Source organism: Cheilinus undulatus, linkage group 21 (genome assembly GCF_018320785.1).
Source record: "Cheilinus undulatus linkage group 21, ASM1832078v1, whole genome shotgun sequence".
Taxonomy (NCBI): Eukaryota; Metazoa; Chordata; class Actinopteri; order Labriformes; family Labridae; genus Cheilinus; species Cheilinus undulatus.
In genome coordinates this window covers 39,861,559-39,885,375 of record NC_054885.1, presented here as the reverse complement: position 1 = coordinate 39,885,375, position 23,817 = coordinate 39,861,559, and the positions used below count along the sequence as shown (strand labels likewise).

Below are 23,817 nucleotides of genomic sequence, written 5' to 3'. Positions count from 1 at the left end.
TACTCTAAAATTTGATTAATTGCCCAGCCCTAGTATTAATACAGATAAACTACAGCTTGAAAATTCACCTTAAAGGGGCTGAAAGTGTTGAATTTGACTGAAAGTGTGTCTGAACCCTGCAGGAGTTTGCAGGAAATTCTGATGGCTGAAAGAAAAACTGGGTTGTTTTTTGGAGCTCAGGACTTCTGTGATTTTGTTGCAGGGTGTTGAACTGGATTGATCTTGTTTTTATTGATTATCACTAAATCAAAGTCGATTCTTCCTGCTGTGTTCACATTAATCTGCTTTTAAACTTCATTTTCAGGCGAGTTCCTTTAAAATCCTTCATCTCACCTGTGCATTTATGAGCAAACATTTCTCTTTATTCTTGTCTCTGCATAAATCACAAATTTTAAAAATCTCATATTTTGCTCAGATTAGGACTTGGTGTAATTTTGCATAAAATTCTGCACAACACGCGTTTAGAGTGATTTAAAAATCCTCCAAAGTTTCTGTTGCTCTCTCTCCAAACATCAGCACGTTTCCTGATTTTGAAGCGCAGATCTCGCCGTGACCTCGTCACAGGAGGTAAAGTCAGACGCCACGTTAAAAATAAAATCTGCACATTAATGAGATTCTTCGTCTTCTTTCTCTCCTTATTTCTTTGTTTCCTGAAGCTTCTCAAACATCAAACCCCGTTTTTAGAGTGAAATACAAGTGTAGAAAAATCTTAATTTTAAATATGGCAGATATTCATCCAGTAAATCTGAACTGTGCTGTAGAGAAGTGGCGGTTTATTATTCCAGCTTTTTTGTTAAAGACACTTAGATCTCATCTTCTTAAGCTGTCAGAGTTTATCGTGAATGTTAATCACACTTTATAGAGAAAAAACAGAGTAAAGCAAACATACAGAAGTGAACAGGCATAAATAAAAATATCGAAGAAAAATGATAATATCAGTATGTTTTTGTTTGGGTATCTGAAAAGGAGCAGGAAGGCTTAAAAATGGACTTAATCACAGCCCTTCTTCAACATTTCTATTACTATTTTATTTTCTTATTTAGTTGAAACAAGTCAGTGTAAATAACCTAACTTTTTAAAGACTACATTCATAAATTCCTCTTGTTTGGACTTTTCAGGCTCATTCAGAGACTATTATGATCAACAACTGTTTAATTCTTCATTTTTTATATTAACTGCTCTTAAATAAATGTGTTTGTGGGGAATTTTGATTCATAAAAGATGCTTTTGAGCAATTTGCTTCAATAAAAGCTGAAAAATAAAAAAAGAGGAGCTAAAAATGGTCACAAAATTCATCAGAATTGTTTTTTTTTTTTTTTTAGGAAACTGCAGCAAAATTATCCTGGAAAAAATGTTAGCACCAAGCTTAAATTAAATACAGGCCTCATCATTTTTTTTCTTGCTCAGATGTTGTTGTTTTTTTTTTTAAATTTGATATATCTGCCTTGAAATAAAATATCTCTGTCTGTGTTTCTCTTGATTTTGGCTGAGCTGAAGTTTTTTGTTACTGCTAATGTTCCTAAAATAATTTCTTTACTTGATTTAAAAAACTTCCGCTGACATAAAATATTTATTCTGGAAAAAAGGCCAAAAACAAATAACAGAATTTGACATGTTTGATCTGTTCTGGGTAAATTGTTTTGAGTTCATGCCTTAAATCTTTGTTTCTATAAAAATTATTAACATAAATGGTGGTAAAAGTAGTTAGAAGACATTTTACTGTGTAGTTTCTGTTTGTTTGAATCTTTCCTGCTGGGTGTGACTGATCTAAATCATCCCGTTGCTTTACTAAAGGATGAATCTACTTTAAGGTTTATTTTTAGACAAAGCTTTGTAATTTTCCATCAGCCTTAAATACATCTAAATATATTCTAAACACTAGGACACATAGCCTACATTTAGCTACAGTTCAGTTTAAACGTGTTCTTATTCTGGTCCCATTTTGGTTTTTCTGCTTTGTGTTTGTATAATTTCCTCCTAAATTGAGCGACATTTTTGGAACTATTTTCAGGTGAAACAAAGGCGGTACTTCAGCTCTGTTTTTGGACTTAAACCGTGCCGGTTTCTTGGTGTTTCCGTCTTTTAACGGTCGGGTTTCGGTGCCACATCAGCTCAGTCGGCTGTAAATGAGAAACAAATGTGTGCTCCTCCTCCAGCAGGGTCGGCTTTGACTCAGGACTTTGTCTTTTATCGGGTTAAAAACCAAGAGTTCACGTAGGAACGTGTTTGAACGGTTTTATTGATCATCTTTACCTGCCCGCGTGAGGGGAACAGCGCTGGGATTTAACCGGCGAGTGCGTGAGGACTCCCTAACTCTTGTCGGTCGAACCGGGAGAGAACGAGCCGTTTTTTTCTGTCGTTAAAGAAACACAAAACCCCCCAAACCGAGCTATATGTCAGCCATGAGCCTTCATGGCACACATTCTATAGAATAACCCCCCTCCTCCTCCTCTTTCTCCCTCCATCTCTGGAGGCTCAGACCCGCCCACCTCTCCGCCGCTGTAGTAATGCTGCATTCATGTGCTCCTCGAATTCTCCAGTTCTCTGTGTCCTCCAGCTCGTCTTTGTAAAATTATTGAGGCTACGATTAAATTGTGTTGCCTTTATTTGCATTAAACTGTATTTAATATGTAGATTAAGACATCAAGTAAGAACTTTAACCTCATACCGTAAAACGAATGTAAAGTAGTCTCGAATTCATGCTTTCTAAATAACTTTTGATATAGAAAATGGGTCAAACCAGCTTAAATTTAGTCAGATTTTGTTCGCAAATATTTTCTTAACCTGTCAGCGAAGATTTTACTCATCGTGGTTGTTTTTTTGTCAATTTCCCCAGTCAGAAACTAGTTAATCCGATTTTTTCAGACACTTGAATGCGAGGTTACTCCCGAGTAGTTTCTACGCACTTTGTGAATGGAGGGACGTGCTCGTGCTCGTGTGCTCTCTTTAACTCACTGCTGAGCTCTCGAAATGAAAAGGAAACGCTGTCATTTCTTGATCCTACGCAGTTAGAAAGGCACATCTGTTAAAAGATGGGCCTTTAATTTGATTTTTGTTGACAGTGAGACGAGCTGGAGTGAATGTGAGCCTGTTAATGTGGAGTATGGTGGAGTGTAATGTGCGCGCGCTTGGAGTGGAGGGGGTGTGTCCCTGTTGTTGTATCAGCGTGCATTCTCTCGCGTGGGCACAGAGGAGACTGCAGCTGTGGATTTAATATTACACCGAGCATTTGTGTAGTCATTTCTGCGATTTTATCTCCTTCTCAATAAACTTCGTTATTACTGAATCACTCTGCAGGCAGTCGTGGTGCCCCCGTGTAAACATGCGGTGTAGAACAGTGTTGAACAGACCCACTGCTCATATCATACAGCGTTCATGTAATGGCGCATGTGCTCTAACCCCCTCCTCTCCTCATCATGTGCTGTGGTTGTGCTCTGTTCTCCGTCATATGAATGCTCACTTATTGTAGTAAATGGGCGTTGGTCAAGATGGCCGCCTACTGGTCCTCACATGTTAGTATGAATGAGAGGGGAGAGATAGGGGGGAGATAAAGAGATCATTAAGCTGGTGCTGAATGCACCAGAGGCTCTGTAGTCACTGATAGCTGTGTGAGGAATATTCTGGAAATGTGGCAAACGGTGATATACGTCCTTCACAACAACTCTTCCTCGCGCCCTAGCTTAAAACGTCCGCTCTTCGTGAGTTATTACTGTATTTAAGAAAATATGATTAATAAAGGCATATCATCGATTATTTAACCAAGCAATTAATATTCAGTATCACAGTGTTTATGAACTGTTCGATAAATTGCTTATAGGGTCTGCACTGACGCAAAATAAATAAATTAACATAATTTTGACGTCGCCATTTTTTTCTTGTACTTTGGCGCGCTTTTCTGTTACATATGACACGTCAGCGGCCATATTAATTTAACCCTGAGACCTTAACGATAGAAACTGGAATAACGGCTCTGGTTCAGTAAGTAAAGAACTCCACAGCAGATTTTAAAGCAGTTTATTTAATATTAATGGCTTTGGGTCGGTTTGTGTGCGCTGTCTAGTCAGGTTTTTTAATATAATATTTGAGTCAAATTTATTACAAACCCGTTAAAGAACGCAAAATGACCAGATAGGCTAATACTGATAGGCTCCTTCCAACCTAAACTAAAATAATAACGACTTAGACTTAGTCCTTTTTAACACATACTAGGTTTTAACACTTAAGTCATAGATTCTGGACAATGCAGGCCTCATTTATTACATAACACGTATTTATCTATATTTTTTGCATCAAATCAGGACTCAGCCGGATACGAAAAAATCGCCTGCTGTTTTGAAATGTAAAGAGCGTTTTCTAATTGCTAATTGAATATATATATGACGTATTTACTCATTGAAATGGTTGACAGTCCAATAGGGAGGATTGCGTGATAAATTTTGGTTGATTTGTATGATTTATTCATCGTTACTTGCTATTTGTGGCCTACTTTTTCAAGTCTCCATGACATATGTTAAAAACATTAAAAAACACACTATATGGCCTGTTTCGTGTGAGGAAAGCATTAATCTGCCCCTTTACTGGATCCATACTGGATCCTACACCGGCTCCACCGTTTAAAGGAGCCGGCTTTTAGACAAGACTCGTTCGCCATCGAAACACCTCAGTTCAACACCTAAAGCTCATTTAACGGGTGAATATTCGCTGAAAAGCTGACAACATGGCTGTTTCACACTGACGTGACTTAAAAATTCCCCTTTCCACGAGAGAAACAATACAGCCTCACACACAGCCTTCCTGTGGGCTGTTCCCGCCCTGCTCCGTGGACTGTACATGAAATGGCTATGAGCTTCACAAAATGGCGAGTAAAAGGAGGAGGGGAGGGGGCGAGGCTGAGCTGTGGGAAGAGCGTGGGGAAGAGCCGTAGAAGGTGGAGAACATCTCACAGTATGAGCTTTAAATGCACATTTTACGTTTGACATATAAAGCACATAAATCCATATTAAGATGACAAAATTGTTCTTAAATGGGACGGAGGGTGGATATGAGCAAAGTCCTGTGAGCTGAACTCGCTGAATACGACATGAATGAGCAGATTTTTGATTTATGGCGGGCCCGTGCCTCTTTAAAAAGCAATGAAATAGGCTATGAGGCGGATTTTAACTTAATTTAACTTTAATTGTGTGTTAAAACTGCTATAAAATCGACAGAGGCACGTAAATGGTTGCACTTTGACCAAGGAGGTTGTCTGTTCTCAAAATGGAGATCTTCTCGCAGATCCAAAATGGAGGCCTGTCCGCGAGCTGCAGGCGGGGTCAGAGAGGAGAGCACGGGCTCAACTTTGGCCCGCAGTGTTTCACCCCTCCTCCTCTCCTCTCTCCTTTCCTCTCCTCTCCTCTCCTCTTCTCTTTTTCTCTCAATCAATCCACCAGTGAGGCGTCCTTGTCAAACATGTTAATTCAATGAGAAATTCCCCAAATACGCTTCTTACATGAGCTTAATACAGCTTACCGTAGTTTTCATAATAGAGTCGCATAAGAGCGAGATGCATTAAGATTCTACAGGCGTGTATATTCTATTCCACAGGTGTCTGCATGGGCTATAGTAGCATGTGTGCCTTTATAGTTACTTGTATAAAGTGAAATACATAGTGTCTAGTTATATTATGTGACGGTGGTAAAATAGGGTCAAATTTAGGGAATAAAAATATACGGATAGTGTTTTTTTAAGAGTAAAAAAATAATAAAAATGGAAAAACGTAACATGCAAATAGCCCTAGATGTTCTTTATTGGTCCCGAAGTATGGAATTAAAGCATTAGAATTGTTAAGACTTTAATCTGGAAGAATAATGGGATAAATGAATTTCAAGCAACACTTTTGAAGAGCAAAGTAGGATGGCAAGCTTTAAACAGGATTAGAAATCTAAATGTAGGCATACCTAAGAATTAAAGCTGCTGTTCTTTATAAAACAGGATTAATTTCTGCACAATATAGTGCAGTAAAAGCAGCAACACTAGAGATAGGAATAAGTAAAATCAGAGACACATGCATGCAACAAGGTGCAACTTTTTAAATGTGTAGAGATGTGCAAAACCTTTTTGTTGAATCTATGGTAACATTTATGCAGCCTCATTTTTGATTAAGCCAAATATAAAAAACATAATTTATTTTATTCATCCAGGACAGCCTTGGTAAGATTAGCATGATCTTTTTCAAGAATTCGCTTGCAAAGATATGCAGTTGTGAGTTTCCAGCGAACATTGAGCAGCCATCCACAGGGTGTCTGCAGAGTTTAAAGCTTTAGAAAGTATTAAAAAGTCTTAAATGAGTGACCACGAGGTCTTCGTTGTTTTACATTTAACTGTAGTGATGAACTTGTAAATAGACCGTGGTGTGATTACTATTAGGCCACATTAGACTCTCTATTGCCTGCTGCTTTATGGTATCAAACCATTGTCTTCTTCCACATAGTCTAGTCTCAGAACGCTCCAAAAAAGCTTAATTCACATGTGGCATCTTCTTTTCCATGTTGTCACATTTTTACCTCACAATCAGCACAAAACACACACAACTCTGTCGGTAATGTAAGAGGTTAGAGATTGAAGATGCGATAGGTTTTTAAAATGGTCCTGAAAATGTGTTAAAAATATTAAATTTAAAGTCAGATTTTCTGAATATACCCTGATCCAGCGTAATATGGGTAGCATCTGCATTTAAATGTGTTAAATGAGTGTAAAGCAGCAAAAATATTTGCTAAAAACAAGCATAAACACATGAGAACGTCTCCAGTGAAATGTGCTCCTGAGTGTTTGATTTAGAGACAATAAGTTAGAGAAAGTACAGAAAACACAAGTGAAGGCTATTCATGATTCATAAACATTAATATTGTATACCTGAGTGCATTTTCAGATAGCGGCCGAGCTGTCAGCCCTCATGGTGGCATCATTATTAAATTTTGATTGGATGAGATTCAGCGTTAAGTAGGGATTTTGTGGACCAATGAGAGTGCAGCAAGTGAGCTGGATGACCTTTACTCTATAAACGTGGACCAATCATGGAAAGAGCTGACTGCTACGATGGGGAACTTGTCTTTTTCTGTTTGACTTTAGTCTCCTTTCTCACATCTGCAGAGTGGTTGCATGTCTGGATTGGAGCAGGATTTAAAACCAGGGTTTTTAATGTGTGTGTTTGTGTTTTTGAGGATTCAGGAGCAGAAAAAGACTGATGTTTGAGATGCAGGTGCATGTTACATTTTACTTGACAATGCGGCAGTCTTTCATCCAGTGTGAATGAGAGTAGAAAAGCCTTGTAAAACACTCCTCCTCCAGCAGCGTTTGCACATCTTTACAGCCTGGTGCATCCTCTCCTTCTCTGTTGAGCTGTGGGGGAGTCTCTCCTCACATGCACCTCCTCCTCTTCCTCCTGCCGGTGCAGTCTATTTAAAGCTCAGACTCTCCTCAAACTTGTCTCCAGCCTTGAGGGAAGCTTTGGGGAGAAACTCCATAAGATGGAGAGGAGAGGTGCAGGAGGGTGGGGCTTGGTTTCCACTCTGTACATGAGGAAAGCCAAGTTTATGGTGGTGCAGTTTGTTGGAGGTTTTGCTCCTGCAGATGTGATGCACACATTCAGTTTATGTGTCCATAAAACTATGAAGTCATGAGTTTTCTTAAGCTGCTGAAAGGTCAGGAGGGGGCGCAACAAGATCAGCACAGGAAACAAGAGTTTTGCCACCAAAATGGTGATAAATTATTGCTGCTTTAAGGAGAGAATTCTGGATTTGTTTTGGATTTTATGACTTGTAGGTGCGGGAACATGCTCAAGAGAATTGTTCCAGACTGCAGCAGTTAAACAGCTCTGTAAGGCTGGGGTTCTGTTTTTTATTTAGACACCAAAATCCCTGAGGGAAAGTCCTCATCTGCAGCGATGTGCAGCTCATAGAAATAATAAAATGCAAGATAAATGAACAATAAGAAGACAAAGTGTAAGAGAAAAAGTTCCAAGTTAAAACAGACATGCAATTAAATTAACATTAAAACCAATGAAAAGAGGTGCAATCAGAGGTTAAAGTGAACAATTAAGGATCTAAAATGAACATAATTGATTTTTAAAGTCTTCAAGCAGGTGGTGCAAGAATAGATCTTCATATGAAGCTCATTAAATTTAACCTGAATATGACAAGATATCAGGATTTAAAAGTTTTGATAGGATTCTAGTCAAATACAAGTCATACCAGTACCTGTATGATACCACAGCAACAAAAAAAAGTTCTAGGCACCTAATTTTGGTAGTTATTTGTGTTTTTATCACAGGAAAATTCCAGGTAAACTCCATTAAACTGTCCAAATGTAAAGTATTCCACAATTTGTAAAATGTGTCTCTCTGACAGTGAAATAAAATGAACCTGGTCCTCTCGGTGACCAACATTTCCCCTCTCAGCTGTAGTAGAGAACCAGATTTTCTTGCGTCCTAAATCTTGTCTTTACCTGGCCTCACCTCTGCCCTCACTGCACCAGTATCCACTCATGCATTGTCTGATATTTCTGCAGAAATGTTCCCTCAGTAGAGCGCACCTCAGTTACGATGGAGGCGAAGACGTTAGTGGGCGGCGCTTTGTAGAGGCGTGATGTAAAGACAGCTGGTTTGGATTAGATGATTTAACAAATTCGTCGGGTAACGGGGTTAGTAAGCATGCTGGATGACAGCGTTTGGATGCTCGTCTTTCACCATTAGCAATGAAAAATTAATCTGAGATTTCTACTGGCTAGATAGTTCTTATAAAATATTAACCCTCTGCACTCTGTGCGGCTGCAGGCTGCAGTCGGCGCTCGCTCCATGCTTGGGGACATTTCAGAGCAGATGGGGGGTTTAATAATGGCTGTGCTGGACATCCTGGCCAGAATCACTGTAAAGTTTTCTCTTGAATGCCTTGTAGAACAGCGATCATACCAGAAAGATCAAGGCTTGAATAAGGAGATGGAGCACATTTGCAGAGAGTAAGATGAGGACACATTAGGCCTGAATTCCACTGGGCACAGCTGTGATGTCTTCTGGCAGCGATAAAGCCTCCCGAGCTGATTTCAGGGACTAAAGTTACCGCTCTTGATCCCTCCAGATGCATCACAGCCGGTTTTGGAATCAGCTCTCCGCTACACTCCTCTAAATTTATGCACCTTTTCTATTTTTGACCGAGCCGCTTCTGAGATCAGATGAGCTTTGCAGGAAGTCAGACGCTTGAATGATGTAGTGAATCCGGTCAAATTTTTAAATAAAGTGTCCTCCAAATTAAGTCCTTACACTCAGTATTAATATTTAACAATGTGCATGGATGGTAGAAGCACAAAAACATGGAGAATTAGGCTATTACAAAAACAGCTAGATTTAAAAGCGGTTATAGGATCAGGCAGAAAGATGCCCTACTTTGGAAATGCTCTTTTGGTTTGAAGCTACTTAAAGGAGACAAGCCTGCAGGATCCCTGCTTTAGATGCATGCTTTAGTCAGAAGCTGGATAGCTTTGCACAAATTTAGGAAACGGGAAGAAACAGCCAACTTAGTGAGGGAAAAAAACTGCGTCTCTAAGTGGCTCTAATGCTCCTGAATTAGCATGCTTTAATTTGTTTGTGTGATCTGTGCAAAACCCAAAAGTGTGCATGGAATCAGAAGTATTTTTGGTTAAAACTTCACATCATTTTGTTTAGATTTATAGTTACAAATCTGTGATTTAATAATTTTTTGATTGCATTTTGCTTCATTCCTCATATTTAATATTTAAAGGTGCAGTAGCTGCTGCTTAATTTCTGCACAAATAAAATTAGTGTCCAGTTTTTATTTTATCTTGAAAACAGTGCAGTACATGCTTGTGCAGCTGCAGTGAACATTTTTATGGCCTGTCTCATGGTAAAGGCTTTTAAAGAAGGCATATTCTTGCGTACTAAGGTGTGCATAAAGTTCTTCCTTGCATTGCTGCTTGTGTCAAAATGTGACATAAGTGGTCACATTGTTGTCAGGTGTTGGTACACATATTTCCTATCGATCAGATCAGACTTAAGCTGCAGCTGAGAGGGAATCTGCCGTCATTCACAGAAGAGTGTAAAGCTGCACAGGAGACACCATGCAGTGTCTCTCCCCGAGTTTACTGAGCGTGTTATTCTGATTTGTTTGGTCTTGTCTCTGTCGTTTATCTCTGTTGTGTTCGTCGGGTCACTCGAGAGCTCTGCAGACAGAAGCTAACACTCAGTGCAGTGAAACTTGGGATAAAAGGCTTTGTGATGTATCGATGAGGTGTTTTATGCACAGTGGATCAGAGGGAATAGCAGAGTTACACCTAGATGTTTACACGCCTGTTTGATCGAATATGAAACTGGCAAAACTGCAAAATTGTTAGACTTTGAGTGGTTTGTAGCAGGGCTGCGTTTCATATTTTACTTTCAGGATCTTAATGAATATAAAGAACATTATTTTGGAGGTTGATTGATTTCCTCCGCTGTGATATGGGCTGTAATGGCAAAGAGAATGTAGGAAAATGTGGACCTGCTGGATGGAAATGCATCCTTGAAAGGTTGTTGATGGGGTTGGATCACGGTGGCAGCAGGTCGGACAATCAACCCTGGCAAATCTGAATTATTGTGTTAGTCTGACTTAAATGGGACTTTTAAATCCATGCTGAAATTTTACTGAAGCTGAAATCATATTTTCGAAGTCACACATCTAGAGGATGCAGCTAACCCTTAGATGGATCAGACTGGACTAGTTTACACGCAGGCCTTCAAAGTTGAACAGCATGAATGCCATGCATTGTAAAAGTTGCATAGTTTTTTGCCTTCAGATAGTGGAGTAAGTAAGAGGGATCATGCATCGCATTTGTGCACAAGTTAAAGTGTATAGCAGTGGTTCTCAGCTAAGGGGTCTGGACTTAAAAGTGAGTTTCAAAGTCTTTGTCCCTTGGCCACAAATGTGTAAGTGGCAAAAAATGTCAAACAGTGACGAAGGTGCTTTTTAGCATGTTGGATTTGTCCTTGGCCTCATTCTTTAATGTGTGTTGTTCCATCTGAGATCCAAAACTGCATTCATTTAAAAAACAAAGGGGCGGGGGCTGCATAACTCAAGACCAGAAAACACTGGTTTAATTGGCCTACGTCCAGGCAGTCAAGATGGCTTAAAAATGTGAAAAAGGTTTTATTTCATATTACCAAAAGCATTAAAAATACACTGGTTTGCACCTTCATTTTTTTCAAAGGTTTCTGGGGAGAATTTTCACCTGTTTTATGATGAGACAGCTGAAGATAGACTGGAAGTAGAGTGGGGACAGAAATGCACGAAACACCACCTCAATCGGGGCTCAAGGGACTAAAGCTGGACACTTAAACTAAATTCTGACTAAAATGCAACATGGCTTACTGCCGTTTTCAAATTGCAGAAGGTGTAATATTTTTTAAACCTGAAATACGTGTCAAAATATCAGATTTTACCTTTTTTTTTTTTTTTTTAATCGATAAAGAGTTCTAGCTAACGTACATCTGCTCTACCAGCTAAACCTGCGCCTGGCTTGTACCTAATTCACAGAGACACACTAAGACAAGGAGAGTCAGTCTCCTATGGGCTCTCTTCTGCATTATTTTTCACCAAACATGTTGAAGGTGTTAGTAAGTGTTTGGTTTTGACTATTGAGCTTAGATCAGTGTAGAACCACAGGAGTAAAATATGTCAGAAATCCATGAAGTTCCCCGTCCAGCATATAAAAGGCTTGCTAACTTGTTGGCAAGGTCAGCAGGATGAAGGTCCATTGCACCTAAAAAAAAAGAGGCTGTGGCAGAAGCAGACAGGCTCTTCTCTGTGAATATTTTTCTCTTCATTTCTTCCCTGGTTGTGGTCTAGTTAATTGCCTAATTGAGCTATAGTTGTAGTTTGATTTAACTGTGCTTGTAAACTTACTGACTGGTTTATCACACAAACTAAACCCCAGTGTTTAAGGGACGGATCAATAACTCCTGTGTTCTGTTTGTTCTCATGTGATTTTTGATTTTCGATGGGTAGCTCTGCTTCAAATTAACACTCATGCAACAACAAAGTAGCTGGAACAGACATCTGTTGCTCTGTAATCTGCATTATGAGGTAAAATCCTCAGTGGATTCTGTTGCTTTAAATGCAACATCTGATTTTGTTTACTTCAAATCTTCCTATAAATAAAACGTCCAATAACACGTCTATATAAGGCAGCCAGACTTTTTTTTTATTGCAGTAACCTTGTTAGCTGTTGAAGGAAAAGGTTTGCATTGGTTGGCTGTCTCTGCAACTGTTCATGTCCTCTGTCACTGCAATTAGTCTTGCAGTTTCAGTTAGCATGGGAGTGTAATTAGCAATTAGCTCCATAATCTGATGCTATGTTATGAGTTTATCGGATTGCAGGTTGTCGGGTGGTGGAGGAGTCCTACTCTCAAACACGATGGAGACTTATCACTGTGTTAATCTCACGTATTCTCCTCGGCTCTGTTGTGTTTTTCGTGATGGAAGTAAAGGACACACACACTCAGACCCTCCTCACTGTGGCCCCAGGGCCCCTCTGTCTGGTCTGAGGGGCCCTAACCTTTGGCCTCTCTCTCCTCCTCCTCCTTCAGGACCAAACTCTTTCTCCTTTCTCCCTTTTTTCTCTCTGGTCCTTTGTTGGAGCTGAGCGTGGATTTAAAGCCTTCACAGCTCAGAGAACCAAAACAAGTCCGGTTTTTACGTTTGACTTCAGACATTTTAAAGCAGTGATGCACGTGTTTTTTATCTTTGTATTTCAACAACAATGTGAGATAAAGGTCTCAGAGCACATTTCTCCCTGTATTTGTGTTGAAATGTTCTTAAGAGGAGTATAAATTGTGCTATCAGCTGGCATACAATTTGATATGGTTTTAATGGTATTTTTAGCTATATGCACAACTATTTTTCTGTGTGTAGGAACCCTGAAAATAAGGCTATGCTTTTTGTTTACTCACAGAATCCAGCAGATCACATCAGCTGATGGGGCGGTCTTTAATGCATGACCAGAACTTGTTGCATCTACGCTATCAATCCAGTCTACATGAAGGCTTTCTAGACCCTCTCTGTATGCAGTCTGAGCCATCAGCATCACAATGGGCTGCAGCCTCAATTTTCTTTGTTACTGCATATGGCCACTATTTTATCTGTGAATAGCTGCAGTCAGATAAATATCTCTCTTTTTGTAGAAAGTGCTTTAGAAAGTCAGTGTAACAATGGTCATAAAATCTGCAAGTTACATGAAAATGCAATAATTATTTTCTGTCACTGCATCAATGCAGAATCATCCACGTTCTCATTCCAGTGCATCAGAGATAGATTAAACACCCTGAGCTGACATGTTTATAGGCATAAGAATAATTTAAATCAGCATTACTCAACGCTGCTTAACCAAAGAGCCAAATAATTGGAAAATACCTTTGCAAGAGCCACAATTTAAGTGGTGAAAAATGGCAATAAAAAATAAGTTAAGGGGGAAAAATGAGTGAAAGGGGGAAAAATTGTTATAAAATGCCAAAACTGGGCCAAAAGTGACAAAAATGGGGAGAAAAAGGGAGGGAAGGGCAGAAATTTGGATGAGAAGTGACACAAAAATGAGCAACAGGTGACTAAAATGGGCAAAAAGCAGCAAAGAGTAGCAAAAATTGGGGAAAAAATGGCCTATAAAGGCAAAAGGTGGCTTTATATGAGTGAAAATCAGTGAAAAGTGGCAAAAATAGCAAAAAGCAGGATAAAAGAGTCAAAAACTTTGTAAAAGGGAGCAAAAACTGGATAATGGTGACAAAAAAGGGCAAAAAGAAGTGGCAAAAGTGGGCTTAAAGCTGTAAAATATTTATTTAAGAATGGGCAAACATGCACATAAGGGCAATGAAAATCTACAGCCAGAAAAGAAAGTTTGTCAATAAAAGCTGACTGTGTAAGTGTGGGAAATGAACTGATTAATGTGACTTGCAATGCATAATGTCTAAGGTCATAGTTTCCTTTTTTAAAGGTTTTCTGGAGAATGATATTCCAAATTAAGACATAAAAGAGCCACAAATCATCACAAAACAGCCACATGTTGTGTATCACTGATTTAAATAAATAGAAGTTAAAGATATGTGAGTAAACGGTGAAGATGCCTGTAGACAACGGTGGGATGGATGGTGCAATCATATCCAAAGATGGAGATGATTTTTATATATTAAATTACTAAATTGTAAGTTGCGCATTGCATTTGATTAAAGAGCTGTGAAGCTTTTGCAGGATTGTGTGAGAAAAAAAATCCACATTTTTAACATTTGAAACGTTTTCCAGCATTTAGCTCGTGTTAGCATGGTGGGAGCTCCAACATGGCGGCTCAGTCTTATGGAGGCTGAGGACAAACATGTTGAAAATGTAAAAAATGACTCCTGGGCCAACAAGCGAGAAAGCAAATGTGAAGCGTGTTGTTTTGTCGTCGGTTTGCCAGCCCATTCCTGACCTGTTGCCATGGTTTCAGCCAATCAGAGAGGCTGTGGGACGGTGGCGGCATCAGTCGGGGTCAAACGAGTTCACTGTTGGTGGCTTTTTGGGGGATGGGATGTGAGTGATTGTGCGTGTGTGAGTTGGGGTCAGGGAGGTTGTGTTGGTGGAAGTTTCTGGCATGGAGGTGTGGTCACCAGGTCTGTTTTTCTGGCTGTTTTTAGGGGGCGGAGCCTGTGATTATAGTGAAGTATTGATCGAGGATCAAAGAGCTTTTCATTTTTTTTCTCATTGGGGGACGTCAGGTATTTCAGACGCACAAAAGACTATTCATGTGTGCTGCGGCCTCCTGGGGCGTGTGGGCGGGGTCTAACTGGGAGGTGGAGGTGGGGGTCGGTTGTTGTCGGGGTTATGAGTCTTTGATGGCGGGCTGGGTGGGGTGTGGGGTTGGAGAAAGAGTGCTAATGGGTGCTAAAGATGCTGCACTGTTGCACATTTCTGCAGATCAGTTCAAGCAGAAAAGATCAATTATAAAAAAAGTCGATATCGGTACCTGTTAGATACCACGGTAAGATAATAGAAGTCCCACATGTCTAGTATTGTGTAATTTTGTTCAATTTTTATTGGCAACAAATGCACAGAAATTAATGCACAAAAAAGTGCAATGGAGCTTATAAGGTCTCTTCCTCTCTTTAGGAGGAGCAATATTATGAGGACATAAACACAACTTCTACATTTGTCTGATGCTAGAATGACTTCAAAAACACTGATATTTGCTGGCCTGTAAACTTAACTAATAGACTTCTACTGTCTTTTTATCCTTAGACAGGTTTTGATCAAAAATATCTAAATGTTAACTTAAAAAAACACAGTTTGACCTTAAACATTAGGCCTACGTAGATGTTTTCACCATTGAAGATTGGGCCAACAAGTGTTTGTTGAATTCTTGGTAAAACAATACTTAATAAAATCAACTTTCCCTTAAAATGTTGAAGAATTGAAGGTATTTGAAATTAGCTGTTCATAAGAATTAAAAGCAACTTCTGTGTGAATGTAGAGGGGAAATACACAGCATGTTTAAAAAAATATTTTTCAACTTGAGGGTTGAAAAAGCCATTGTCAGTGGGACGAAATTATTTGCCAGGAAATAATATGTGTCAAAAAGTCGATAATGTGCTTTTATTTTGAAGGATATGTCTCCATATTTATGCTTCATTACATCTTTTGTCCCTTTCCAAGTTTAAACTGCTCCACTTTTCGTTAAAAACAGTTGGTTATGAGTAAAAATGTTCAGAAATTTGGGTTGCAGTTGGTTGATGAAGAGGTGGCACTGACTGTAGTCTGATAAGAAGTTTTGTTTTGAATTTAAAATCTGTTAATATTTTGGTTTTCTGCTTTTTTATAATGAATGCAGTGGCTCCGGTGGTGACCCCTGTGGGACTCCTTTGGTTTTGTATCAGAGTATGTTGGTTTGGTTATGGTTTTTTTGTTGGATACTTGGGATGAAAAGCAGAATTAAAGAACAAACTAAAAGTTCATGAAGTTTTCCGTTATGAACATACATAGATGTCTGAGTTCTTGGGAGATTAGACCAAAGAAGCTCAGAGGAGAAATGGTTAAATTCTGGTTGAATGTTTTCTGCGATAAAGAGAGAGGATGCAAACCAAAACTCACTCCACATTTGCTGGAAGAGACAGAGGATTTAAATGAAAAAACAAAACAGCATGTGTCCTGCTTAGGTGCTGTTATGTCCTCTAAGGACCCCTGATGGTAGACTGTAGATGTCTTTTAATGTAGGGTGGGGGTAGAAGATACAAAAGCCATCATGCCGCCTACATACCTGTATACATGTTTCTGGTTTTTGTGGCAGAATCCAAGAATGTCTATCCGTATGTTTTCCAGGGTTCAGAGAAATGTCAGTTCAGATGATGTTTTTAAGGGAAATCACAACGTTGTGGTCAAAACATCCCAGTGATTCAAGGCAGATCTGTGTGAGAATAAGACAGATACCCTGTCTTATTTACTTGTATTAAACAGCTTTTAGAAAATTAGAAACATTGTTTCCAGCCAATCCAAATCTGTGTCTAAGTTTGGATATTTATCCTTACAGCAGAAATAGTGGTGTATAAGGATGCTTGAGCTGAGAGGGAAGAGTGAGCATGACTTTATTTTGACTTTAACTTTACATGACTGTTTTTTGCCTCTGTGTTGAAAACATCAGAACGACAGTTAACCTTCAGTTTTTAATAAAGTAAAAAGTAAAGTAATAAAATAGTTGTATGCATACTAAAATGCAGAACAGACTGAATATATGGCGCTCGTAGTGGAAGTTTAGGATGCTTTAATATGGGAGAAAATGCATGCATGGATGTTATTCTTAAGGATATAAGGCCTGGATGACATTAGGAAAATAGGTGCTGTGTGATATTATAGTTTAGTGGTGATGGTTTCATCCAGTGTGCATCTCTTAAAATATCCTTATTTCTGCTTTATTTTAGCCTACTACCCAAATATTTCACTACTTCTTACAGTGGTTTGAAATTAAATCCCACAGGTCTGTAAACAGTGAGAAGAGATTTCAACTGATGCACATTCACAAAACTGTGAAAAACTGTTGTGATGATGAGCGTTACATTTTTGTTTTCACTGGATAATTGCAAATATCTATTCAGTTTGTTACACATGTTTGGCCAGTGATGATAGAGGCTTGTCTTTAGGAATGCCCTGATCAGGTGTTTTGCCACCAGTGAAGATCACTTATCACACATGAATAAGATCAGCCCGCACCAGCACTGTATGATCAGAATTTGTTGATGGTGTGACTGTAATAAAAGATTAAATCATTAAACATAGTTTCTCCACCAGTGCTTGTATTCTTAATCAGTCTGGTGAAATATCCTATTTGAGCTACAAATGTAGCTTGACTTTGCCCTCGTAGAAACATTTTGTAGTGCATGGAGAATAACCAAGTTTAAATTTCAGCCATAATTCTTTCCTGGTTGGACAAGGCCTCTTTGTGTGGAGTTTGCGTGTTCTCTCCTTGTACGCTGACTTCCTCCTGTTCGTCAAATCATTGGTGACTCTAAATTGCCCATAGGTGTGAGTGCCTGGTTGTTGTCTGTACATGTGAGCCCTGTGATTGGCTTTTTACCAGTGGTCTCCAGCCCTCTGCAACTTCTGAAGAGATGAACGGCGTGAATAATGGGTGACTGGATAAGCTGTAAGCCATGTTGCACACGATCTCTCTGCTACAGGTTTTGTCATGTGTAGTCATATTTTGCTGTCAAGAGTGCATCACCACTTCCTTAGAATAAGCTAATTTATTTCCATCTATTCTTCATCATAATTTATCTGTTATTTTTAGAAATCTGTATTTTTCAAGTATTTATTTTCACTCATTGCTTGCTGTTCAGTGTCAAGGATGTTTAAATTCATTACATAAATGCATGTGATGGAGATGTTGTAGAATCAATTGATAGTGGATTTTGTGATCTCAGAATCAGTAGAAATAATTGTGATTGGGGTTTTTTTAACATAACCAAGCAGCCCTAATGCATTTGTGTGTGATGGTTAATGTGTGTTGCAGCAGTCAGAGCTGAAGATGCCGGGATTTATTCCCTTTAAGTATCAGATGAAGTTTGATCAAACAGACTCTCCTCTAATGTGAAGCTGTTTGTCTCTCAGGACACGTTCACGATTCATTCAGAGGCCTCCTCACACTCGCTTTCATCTCCTAAACACACACACACACACAGTGTGTCGAGTGTATGGTGCTGCTGAAATGATGTGGTTTTAAATGTTAAATCTTTCTCTGTGGTCTAAAATTTTGCTTCATTTCTCTTTATTTTTGTTGATTTTTTTTAAATGTTTCTAACGTCCTCTTCCTTCTCTTTATGTCTCCCCAGGACCAGGAAACTTCAGATCAGAAACATCCCCCCTCACCTGCAGTGGGAGGTCAGTCACTTTTTCTTTTGTGCTGAATTCTTGCACACTCATTTTACTGCACCCATAATATCACTGATATTAATTTAAATATATATTTTTTTCTGTATCAGTGAATTATCTGCTGTTATTTTAGTTCTGCATGTGAATCTTTAAACCTGAAAGTTATGGTAAAACAAAACTGGATGATGGAATTTGACGCTGTGCTTTTGTAAATTTAATTCCTGATTCGTTTTAATAATTTAACTATAAATTAGGCATAATTACCACTATCTTCTTCCGACTTTTCTTAACTTTGTTCCTAAAGTAACTAAGAGAAACCTGCGTCAGATTCATGACGTGTTCTTAAACTGATTTGGTCTCTCCTGTGTTCTTAAATTGATGATTGGCATGGCCTCAAAAGCTGAAGCGTGTGCATGTTTTTCCTTGTTAGCACAGAGAAACACTTTTGTTTTTTTTTTAAGATTTATTTTTGGGCCTTTTCATGCCTTTTTTAAATAGAGGGAGGACAGTGGATAGACTTGGAAACAGGTGAGAGAGTGGGGAGACATGCGGTAAAGGGCCACAGGCCAGATTCCAACCCACCCGCCCACATACATGGATAGTGCCTTAAACCCCTCGACCATCTGGGCGTCCTGAGAAACACCATTTTTAAGCCCATGTAAGGATATGAGACTTCAGGGCTGTTAACGGGCACAGAGGACACACAGGAGTGGGACGAAAGAATATGTCAGTAATGTCCAAATTAAAATAAATGAAAAAGAACAGTATCAGAAGTACTGTGATGGTTCTAAATGGGTGTAGTGTTGCTACAGATGACGCCAAAAAGGATGATTTAAGTATATATTTAGCTCCAATAGTTGATATTAAACATACACTTGTGCATCTCTCTTTCAGACAGCTCTGTCATTAGAAATAACATGCATCAAGCTGTAATAAGAAGAGGATGCATTCATGCATTCAGGACAGATTAATAGTTGATTCATTTCTAAATAAATCTGATTTGATGTAAACCATATCTTAAAGCTGATGCCGTTGGGCGCAGATGGCCTAGTGGTTTGGGTGCGCCCCGTTCTCATCACTAGCTCTGGTTTTATCCACTGTCCTCCTCTATCTATAAAAGCACAATAAACACAATAAAAGTAAATCTTTAAAACACCCTGATGCTGTTAAATAACAACTCATCATTTAAACACAACTGAATCACTGTGTGTAAAGGTCAGTTTTTATTGTTTTGACTGAGTGTTTCAAGAAAAAAAATCCTCATTTTACATTTTTCTGTTAGGCTTAGAGTGGTTTAGTAAAAAAACTGACCATATTTGAGTGACGTTTGTGTGCATATTAAAGTGAAAGTGCTGATTTGATGTTAAATATGCGCAGTAAAATGTAATTCAGAAGTTAAGTTATTGTTTCTTTCTTAATGCATCATACGAAAGTGCTAATTTGTGCAAAAATAATTAATTTACTGTGCTATCAGCACTTAATCTTGTTTCAGAGTGCTCTTGAGTGTTCTTTGATTTGGGTCTCGTAACAAATCCCTGAAAAGAAAACCCAGGTGAATGTCAGAATCAGCTTGAAAACTGTGAGTGGGTTTGAAGAACAAATTTCTCCTTAAGAACGTTTGGCAAATGAGGCCCATTTTTGTAAGATTTGGAAATGCTTTAAACCACAGAAGCAAAAAAAAACAGAAAAAAAATCTGCTCTTATATCACCTGAAACTTTAAATGAAGATGGTTCAGCAGAAGCTGAAAGAATTGAGGGTTTTATCAGCGTTTTAAAGATGCATGCGGATGTGACTGCTGGCTCACAGCCCAGCATAAAAACAAACTAGGAAGCAAAAGTGATACCACACCAAAATAATAAAGAATAAAATACTCTTAACCTCAGGCCCCACAGTGGGAATAGTTAGGAGAAATAAAACTCAATCACTGAAATTCTTAATGGCTTTTGCTTAAAGATACCACACAGCAAAAAGTACAGGGGCATGCACCCACCTGTTTCTCTTTTGTCCCATTTAAAGTAGGACTTAAAGGTGCAGTGCATAATATTTAGGTTAGTAGCGCTAGGCTGAACAAACTTGATAAAAAATATTTATAAATAAGCCTGTTTAAATTAGAGTTTAATCTCCTGAATATGTAGAATTTCTTTAGTTTTTTTATTACCTTAGAATAAGCCTTTATTCTGAGTAGGGAGGGTCCCCTCTATGGACATCTTGGATTATTGCATTTTGCCTGTTTCTACATTTCCACAGAAGGGACCAAACAACAGAAACATTTTCATTTCATACTACTAATTTCCACAAAAAGTAAGCAATCAAATCTAAAATCTAACAGATAATATGGCTAATATTCCCAATTTTACACGCAGCACCTTCTAAAAATCGAATTTAGATTATTTTGACTCTTATTGTAAATTCTATAAGAATTGCTGTATTGAAGTGAGTTGGCATTTTCATCCCATTGTCATTTTTAATAATACATGTACAGAAATAAGGAGAGTAGGTTTATAGACTATTCTAGATAAAAATGACCCTTAAATGTTTACATGATGTGTAGGGGAACACCTCTGCTGCATAAAAATGTATTGATCTTTGACACATCTCAGGTTGAATAAACACCACACCTTCTGCAGTTTGAAAATGCAGTTGTACGGTGAAATCTAAGTTTTGATTAATTCCCCAGCCTTAGTTTGAAGTCACGAACATTTTATCTTCTAAATTTTGTCTTATGTTGGAGTTTCTGAACACGTTGAAAGATTCTCCAAGTTTTGAGGAGGAAAAATTCCTGAAATATCTCTTGTTCTCTTGTTTAACAAAACTAAGGCAGTGTAACAGACGACAAAGATTAAACTGCTGGAATAAATGATTTAAAAGCTTTGTGCAGATTGCTGCAGGACAAACTGGAGTGTTGGTTAAACAGAAAGACCTCAGTGAGCACAGACAGCCTCATACAGGGTTGGTACCAGTGGCTGAAATCCTTGAACACTCTTAGATTTTTAGGCTGTTTTCACGTTTTAAAAAGTGCTTGACGCTGTAATTTTGTTCTAGAATTAAAATGACTATCCGACTGAAAACTTTGTTTTTACAGAGAAGTCAAACTGCTGCTGGAGCAAATGATGGTTTTAATTTCTCTAAAGCAAATCAGGCTTTTGTATATAAAAGCATTTTTCAGTTTTTATTTTAGATTAAAATAACAATGATGATCTTCTACAACATCCAAAAGAGCTTATTTATCATCATTTTTGTATAGATATGTAAGTTTCCATAGTTTAAAGGAACAGGAAAGGCTTTAAAATACACCTGAAATCTGACCTTGGAAAAGGTGGATGAACCAGATCATGTGAGGTCATTTTAATGTGGTGCTTTATTTCAGAAAAATCCATCTTTAAGTTAAATTTTCTGTGTATAAATAGCGAATCAGCTGCTCCTTCTGCCTCCTCCTGTTTCTCTATTTTATTCTGGTAATTCATCAAACACAATAAAAAGCAGAAACTATGACCGCCTGAGGATCAATAAGCTTCATTGAAGCTGTGATTGTGTGTTAAAGTGTGTGTGTTTGTGTATGGTTATTGTCTAGTGAGGGTGTGGCACGCTGCCCGGCTCCTTTGGCGAGCTCATGGCTGTGGGAGTGGCTGTATGTGAGCATGTGCCAGATTGCCTCTTCTGCGGTCGGCGTGCTGTTTGTCCACATGAGGGCGACGTTTGTGTAAAACTCGGTCTGAGGCTGCTTGTCACTGTGTTGTCTAAAATCTCACTGTGAATAAAGATGAATATATAAAACAACCATGTTAAAAACAGCACAGACTTCAAAAAGTTGACAATGTTTTTGTACAATTTAGACAATGTGCAGGAGTTTTTCTGCAGATTTGACACCATCAGACATGCAACATGCACCAGGCTGTATTTATCTGCTGCAGAATGGCACCTGAAGTAATCAGCAGTTTTATTCTAGATAACTTTACAGAGAATTATGGCCAATAATTTTTGAATGGTGATCTTAGTGGGGATGCAGACAACTTAAGATGTGTTTATTGGTTCCTAAATGTTTTTTTAAACTTACAGCTTTACTTTTTTCTTACTTTTATCACTTGTTTTGTTGTTTTAGTCTTTAAGGATTTTATCGATTGTTGTCAGTTTCTTTCTTTTTTGAAGCTCTTTGGGCTTCGTACTTTTATAAATGAAGCCTGCTGTATAAATAGAGTTTAGGCTTTAAAGTACTTAAACTAACCTTTAAAGTTCAGAGATGAATTCAGGGCGTCGTGTGTTTTTCTTTTTCGTTTTTTAAGGTAAATATTTTATTTTTCTGGCATAACTTTATTTCCTCTCTCCTCCAGGTGTTGGACGGCCTGCTGGCTCAGTGTGGAACCGTAGAGAACTGTGAACAAGGTGAGAAGCTCCAGCTTCAACCACAGTTATCCTCAGCTGTCTGATCTTTGATTTAAACTCTCAGACAATAAAAAACAACCTTAAAGCCTCTCTGTTTATGCCACGTAAACTAAAAAACACTGCAGCTGGTGGCTGCTGCTCCCGGACTGAATATAGACCATAAACAAATCACAGGACTGCAGAGCCAGATTATTAATACAGATTCAGTTATTTTTGGTAATGAAATAGTTTGGAGTTTAGGTCAAAAACTGCATGCTACTGAATGTATTTTAACTATGGATTTATAAATGTTCATTTATAATAATAGGTGCTAAAACATGACATAGGCTCTCACTGACCGTTTCATTGGTGTACCTGTTTAACTGCTCTTTAACTCAAATATCTAATAAGCCAATCACATGGCAGCAGCCAGGGCATTTAGGCACGTAGAAGGTGAAGATGATGTGCTGAAGGTCAAACTGAGCCTCAAAATGGAGAATTATTGAATTTGCCATGACTGTTTGGGATCTAGCAGGCTCTCATGTAGCTTATATTCAAATGTGGCAGCGGAAATCAAAACTGATCTGATGAGGCGAAATATTTCCAGCCTTTTATGTAAATACCAGCCCAATGTAGGACAATGTTTGTGGAGTTGTAAGCAGGATGAACAGACCTACGTCAGCCGTCTTTGTCTTTCCTTACCTTCATTTATCAAAGTTTTTTGGGGGGCCTGAAGTTTGTTTCTTTATTAACCCTTAAACTTTGATGTGTGCTTTATGGACTCAAGTTTTAAGTCTGACCTAAATGTATATATACCAGCACTGCTGGAGTATCAGCTAAAATGAATTTGTAAATATTGGCAAAAATCAAATATCATGCATCTCTACTTTAATCGACCAACCAGTGTGAGCTGTGATTGTGACTGGCAGAAAAATGTGCATTAGAGCGCTCTGATTGGAGGAGGCTTAATGTCAGTCACAGGAGGAAAAAAGGAGAGCATTTTATCTCACTAATAAACCATCCTGTTCTGAATTAAATGATTTTTTTCTCTGT

At 38.5% G+C, this 23,817-nt stretch overlaps 1 protein-coding gene across 2 annotated transcripts in view; it reads left to right on the top strand.

Annotated features, from left to right (window-relative positions):
- igf2bp1 (insulin-like growth factor 2 mRNA binding protein 1) overlaps nucleotides 1–23,817 on the top strand; it is a 77,610-nt gene that overhangs the window by 47,689 nt on the left and 6,104 nt on the right. For both annotated transcript variants that reach the window (XM_041777724.1, XM_041777723.1), the window contains exons 3-4: nucleotides 18,365–18,413; nucleotides 22,734–22,785. In XM_041777724.1, coding sequence (XP_041633658.1) covers nucleotides 18,365–18,413; nucleotides 22,734–22,785 — 101 coding nt within the window. The remainder of the gene's footprint in view (nucleotides 1–18,364; nucleotides 18,414–22,733; nucleotides 22,786–23,817) is intronic.